We start from the raw sequence: 6,692 nt of genomic DNA on the forward strand, positions 1-6,692 counted from the left end.
TTTCACTTGAATTTAACTTTAAATTTCTAAGATTTCTAAAATTTCCAAAAACAATTAGATTTTGAAAAAAATAATAGAATATTTTCAGCATACAAATATGCAATTTTAATTATTTAGTCGAATTATCAAATAAAAAAGATTAATATTTGAATTTTGAGGACAAAAAATAACAAACGAGTAAAGTTTGTAAGCTAAAAAGTCGAATGTTTTAGGAAACAGTGCAGACTTTCAAATCGGAAAATATGATTTTTTAACAAAAAATATTATAGTAAATTTAAAAAAATGATTTCTTAACAAGACAAAAAAACAAACAAAAATAATTTTCTACCCAAAAAACGACTTCTTAACAAAATACATGAATTTTCTACCAATTTGTTGAATTTTCAGCTTTTCCAATGTACTGGATAAAGTTTCAACCAAACATGGAATAGTTATATTTTCAGATAAGAAAAATAATGCTAGAAAATTTTGTTTTATTAAAGTTGTTAAATTTTCAACCAAAAAGATGAATTTTGAAACAAGACGTATATTTATCTACAAGCATTCCAAAAAGTACCAATTTTGTACAAAATACATGAATATTTAACTAATTTATTTGATTTTAAAAGCCAAAAAGACGATTTATATACAAAAAAGTTAATTTTGCAACAAAAAAGATTAATTTTAAGCCAAATACATCCATTGTTTACCAAATTTTTGAATTTTCTACAAAACTGTAGAATTTTTAACATAAAATTTCATTTAAAAGAAGATTGTTGAATTTTTAACTATAATTATGAATTCATTTAAAAAAAAAGTTTTTTTACAAAATTGTTCAACTTAAGTCAAATAATGAACTTTTCAACTATAAAAGATGAATTCTCAACAAAGCATGAAACCAATTAAGATCAAAATCGTAAAATTGTGAATCAAGGAGATGAACTTTCAACTATAAATATGAATTTATAACAAAGTAGTTCAATTTTTTATAAAAAATATGATTTTTTAACAATATAGTTAGATTTTTAAATAAATAATTAATTTTTCATCCAAATAATAGAATTTTTAACCAAGTGTTATTCCACTCCCCCCCCCCCCATGTTACAAACCTTAGCTTTAGACCCCCCTCTCCTTAAACTGATACGCAGTATATGGAAAGTACCGATAGACCACTTTTGTTTAAGACTGCACTACTAAGTAGTACGATATAATTTGAACCATTAATAAATAAAAAAGCACAAAAAATAAAAATTATACATATATTTGAACAAATATCAGAATTGCACATAATTAAATAACATATTTTTTTTAATGAAAAAAAAACGCCCAACGTGGGGCTCGAACCCACGACCCTGAGATTAAGAGTCTCATGCTCTACCGACTGAGCTAGCCGGGCACTTAGAAAATCTTTACATAAATACCTCACTGATCTTAGTGGATAAAATACAGTTAAAATACAATTTTTCACTTAATATTCTTCCCTTTTCCTAAATTATCCTCAATTATTAACTTTCGAAAAACGATACAAAGACTATTGTTAATTTCTCGAGTACACTTTGCAGTTCCAAAATGAATCTTTGACAAAACATAGCCGTAGCTAACATTTTGAAACCCCTTAAACAAAATAATTAAATAAACTTTATTTCTCATAAAATAATCTTCCAATCGAAACTTGTCGTCATGAATTAAACAATATATTCCATTCTCAAAAATAATTAAGAACAAGCTCATGACTTTTGAAGCCTATAAGGTTCTCCAAATAAAGGGTCACATCTTATTGAAGGGTACTTCCTGGAATGGCCTCACTCCGAATAGGGACGCTCCTGGGTCACCTATTTCTGAGAATTGTTGGGACCAAAATAATCCTTTCTTTTCCCCCAAATTCACATAAATAACCTCAAAAGCCGATAACAATATTGGGGGATCAAAGCCCACATTAATAATTTGCCAGAATTAGTGTCTGAGGGGAATTTTTTGCGGAACACCCAGTCAGGACTTGAGAGTTGCAGCAGAGCAGGTCTGCTAGGTTTCTACAGGTCTGCGCCTGTCAACTCTGTCAAGCAGTTTATAGTTGACCGATCTCATGTTGAGGGATTGCTTTTTTCTGTTTTTTTCCGCCTCTCTTCATCAGAACGGACGCAAAAGCGGATTCATGAGATAATGAAAGGACCTGTGAAGGGCCGAAACGGAGTGCCAAGGTGAGTTATTAAAATCTGTGAAATTGAGGTGAATTGGGAAACGGGAGTAGCAGCCTCTCGAGCCAGGGGCCAGCCGCGAGTCACGTGACCTTTCTGTTTACCAAAATGGTGCTCCTTTACTATTTCGCAAACGATTTTAACCCTTTCGGACTCCGAGATGGGATTTCTGGATACTGATTAGTTTCTTTTCTTGAGAAAGGTTTGCAGAATTCGTTTCTCGGATTTACGCGGATTTCGCGAGTCGCGAAAAGACTCCATGTCACACATGAATGCATTCTGGAATTTCTCTTCGGAGCTAATGTAAACTGCATTGTTTCGCTTTAATTTCTACTGTTTCCGATTGTTTCCAGTTGCAAATATAACAATTGTGAAGCAATCGGTATTTTGTTACGTCCATGAGTGCGGTTGACATTCCATACTTTCGACCGATTTTCCCTGGCATAAAACTCTAAACCACTTCCGAGATCGTCATAAAAATGCTGGAAATAACTGGGATTTAGAGATATAATTGTGTCAAAAATGTATTCAGGTATTTTATTATTTAATAACAATAAGGTTTCATTGTTTAGGTTAAGTACGATCTAACGTATGTGTTTGCAAAAGAGATTGATTTCTTTTAGATAAAAATTGATAGAAGATTTTTATTTTCATTGTTAACAGAATGAAAGTGGTCTAGTTCACTTTCTAATTATTTTTTCTCTTTATTTAACAAAATGTGTGAATGTCGCGTACGAGATCTTTAAGTTGGAATTTTAGTTTATTTCGAAATACTGAAGACTGTTGCTCCTTAAATTCTTATTTTTTTATTTTCCTGAGTCATTTTTTTTAAAAGTAAAACTTGAGTGTGATATTTAGATTAAATATTTACTATTGAATTGTATTCTTAGATTTTAAACAGTATAATAGTTGCGTAATTTTATGACTGATTTTGCATCCTTGACCTACCTTACGAGAAGCAATGTGCTCTGGATAGTATTTTTTGCAGTAATAAACAGTAATTATACACTTCTTGCATAGGTGGTGACCCGTACCTTAAAAGGTGTATGTGGTGGCCTAGTACCTTCCAGTGATATGCTGACTACAACACTAAGAAGGTATTTTTTATTACTTTCTAAGGTGGAAAATTTTTTACATATAAGTACAAAAAACTAAAATTATTTATACAGGAATCTGCAATAGTTGAATTTTCTACCAAAATTGCTCAATTTTCAAAGTAATAATTAAGTTTTCAACCAAATAATAATTTTTAACCAAAAAAGATTAATTTTCTATAAAACAGTTAAAGTTTTAACGGGAAAACGTTAGTTTAAAAAAGTTAATTTTTAATTAAAAAAAAAAAACGAAATTAAAAAAAGAAATTTAATTTCAAATCAAATATTTTAATTTGTTTACCAAAACAATTGAAATTACAACCAAATAGTTTAATTCTCAACTAAAATTTTTCAATTTTTAACAAAATAATTATTTTTCTAAACAAATAAGAATATTTTTTAACACAAAAGACTAAGTTTCTACAAAACAGTTCAAGTTTCAACCAGAAAATGTAAATTTAAAAAAAATTCATTTTTAAGCAAAAAAAAACGAATCTTCAACAAAAAAGTTAATTTCAAACCTAGTATTAAAATTATCAGCCAAAGTGATTAAATTTGCAAACAAATAGTTCAATTTTTAACAAAATAATTTTTCAACCAAATAATAATTTTCAATCCAAAAAGACTAATTTTCTATGAAACAGTTTCATTTTTAACCAGAAAATGTGAATTTAAAAATAGGTTCATTTAAAAGCAAAAAAAAAATTATTTTCAACAAAAAAGTTCATTTTCAACCTCTTATTAAAATTATCAACCAATGTAATTAAATTTGTAAACGAATAGTTCAATTTTTAACCTATTAGTACAATTTTTAACAAAATATTTTTGCAACCAAATAATAATAAACTTCAACCGAAAAAAATTTCTACAAAGCCGCTTTAATTTTAACCAGAAAATGTGGATTAAAAAAAAGGTTTATTTGAATTCAAACGAAAAAAACGATTTTTTAACAAAAAAAAATGTTAATTTCCAAGTAAATATTTGAATTATCTATCAAAATAATTGAGTTTACAAACATCAGTTTCAATTGTCAACCAACTTTTTGAATTTTCTATCCAACCAGTTCAAATTTCAACGAAATAATTAATTTTTCAACCAAATAATAATTTTCAACCCAAAATGACTAATTTTCTATTAAAAAAAGTTTCAGTTGTAACGGGAAAACGTTAGTTTAACAAAAAACTAATTTTCAACAAAAAATGTAATTTCTAATCAAAGATTTGAATTGTCTACCAAAGTAATTCAATTTACATCCAAATAGTTCAATTTTCAACGAAAATTATTTAACTTTAAACAAAATAATTAATTTTTTAACCAAATAATAATTTTCAACAGAAAAAGACTAATTTTCTACAAAACAGTTTAAGTTTTAACCAGAGAATTGGAAAAAAAGGTTCATTTTAAAGCAAAAAAAAGAAAATTTTTAACAAAAAAGTTAATTTTCAACCAACTATTAAAATTATCAACCAAAGTAATTAAATTTGCAATAAAATAATTCATTTGTCAACCAAATAATAATAAATTTCAACAAAAAAACTAATTTTCAACAAAGCAGTTTCAATTTTAACCAGAAAATGTGGATTAAAAAAAAGTTTTATTTTAATGAAAACGAAAAAACGAATTTGAAACAAAAAAGTTAATTTCCAAATAATTATTTGAATTATCTACAAAAATAATTGTGTTTCCAAACATCAGTTTGAATTTTTAACCAACTTGTTGAATTTTTTATCCAAATAGTTTAATTTTCAATAAAATAATTAATTTTTTAACCAAATTATAATTTTCAACACAAAAAGACTAATTTTTTATAAAACAGTTTCAGTTTTAACCAGAAGATGCGAATTAAAAAAAGTGTTTATTTTAAAGCAAACAAAAAGCGAATTAAAAAAATTTAATTTCTAATCGAATATTTGAAAATTCTACCAAAATAATTTAATTTACATCCAAATAGTTGAATTTTTTACCAAAATTGTTTAATTTTAAACAACATAATTAATTTTTCAACCAAACAATAATAACTTTCAACACCACAAGACCAATTTTCTACAAAACAGTTTAAGTTTTAACCATAAAATGTGAATTTAAAATAAAATATTCATTTTAAAGCAAAAAAAAAACAAGAATTTTAAACAAAAAAGTTCATTTCCAACCAAGTATTAAAATTATCAACCAAACTAATTAAATTTACAAACAAGTAGTTCAATTTTCAACTAAAAAGTTCAATTTTTAACAAAATAATTAATTTTTCAAACAAATAATAATTAATTTCAACAACAAAAAATAACTTATTTTCTACAAAGCAGTTTCAGTTTTAAGCAGAAAATGTGGATTTAAAAAAAGGTTAATTTTAATTTTTTTTAAATATTTGTTTGAAATATTTGTTTATTCTAAACAAATATTTCAATTATATACCAAAATAATTGAGTTTACAAACAAGTAGTTCAATTTTCAACCGAAACAAAGAAACTTGTAGAACAAGAATTATTTAAAAATTATTTTACTATCTGTGACCTCGATTTTTTCCTGCAGTTTTTCAAAAATCCTGCTTTATAAAAAAAGTTGGCTTAAAATCTTCGAGATTCTTTTTTGAAATTTTTGGAAAACTTTTTAAATATTCTTTTTAAATTAATTTTTCAAAAAAAGAATAATTTTTTGCAATTATTAATTTTTTGTTGGAACAGGGAACTTTTTAATTTGAACAAATTCTGAGTTGAAACTGAAAATTTTCTAAAAGAATTCCAATTCCAAAATTGGAACAGGTAATTTTTCAAAAGAATTCTGATCAAGAAAATTCTGTTTCAGGGAAAATGTAAAAATTTAGTTATTCATCCTTTTTGATTGAAAATTTAAGTGAGTCGTAAAAACAATCATTAAATAATTAATTATGTTTTTATTAATATTTATTTAGTTAATTATGAAATCCCTCAAATCGCGTACCATTAAAAAATTACTTCTTTCATAAAGTTACTTTCAAATATTAAAAAATATTTATTTAACTTTACACATAAATAGTAGTATTTTTACGATTCAGAATAAACTCGTATACATAGTCCGAATGTCTTTAAATAAATTGACAATTGTGTACAAAATGCAAATCAGAGAGTACAAATGAAAATTTTCTTTTATATCGATTGCATGACCTTCTAAATTTTTTTGCGATAAATTCACGTAACTTATATCCGGCAAGTTTAGATATTTTAATAAATCCTTCTAACCCTTTCAGAGTAAAATAATTTTATCTCGACTTGTATTTTAAAATTATAATCTTCCCTTAACCCTTAAACGGCCAAAACGCCACTACCGGTACACTGCTTTTCAACGGCCAATAACTAAGACTATTTGACACTAGAAAAAATTGAGACATATATATTTTTATTGCTTAAGATCTCCTCTTTCCGACGGTGCCAATGAAATTCCTCAAAAA

General features: G+C 26.0%; 1 protein-coding gene and 1 non-coding gene across 2 annotated transcripts in view; one reads left to right on the top strand and one right to left on the bottom strand.

Annotated features, from left to right (window-relative positions):
* Nucleotides 1–1,302: 1,302 nt before the first annotated feature.
* On the bottom strand, nt 1,303–1,375 carry Trnak-cuu. The gene has a single exon. It is a non-coding gene; the product is annotated as a tRNA-Lys (tRNA).
* A 333-nt stretch (nt 1,376–1,708) lies between these two features.
* The window catches only part of LOC117170014 (signal peptide peptidase-like 3), a 26,994-nt gene continuing 22,010 nt past the window's right edge, over nt 1,709–6,692 (top strand). Inside the window, exons 1-2 of the mRNA XM_033356529.1 lie at nt 1,709–1,826; nt 1,910–2,177. Coding sequence (XP_033212420.1) covers nt 1,709–1,826; nt 1,910–2,177 — 386 coding nt within the window. The remainder of the gene's footprint in view (nt 1,827–1,909; nt 2,178–6,692) is intronic.

Source organism: Belonocnema kinseyi, chromosome 3, assembly GCF_010883055.1.
Source record: "Belonocnema kinseyi isolate 2016_QV_RU_SX_M_011 chromosome 3, B_treatae_v1, whole genome shotgun sequence".
NCBI lineage: Eukaryota > Metazoa > Arthropoda > Insecta > Hymenoptera > Cynipidae > Belonocnema > Belonocnema kinseyi.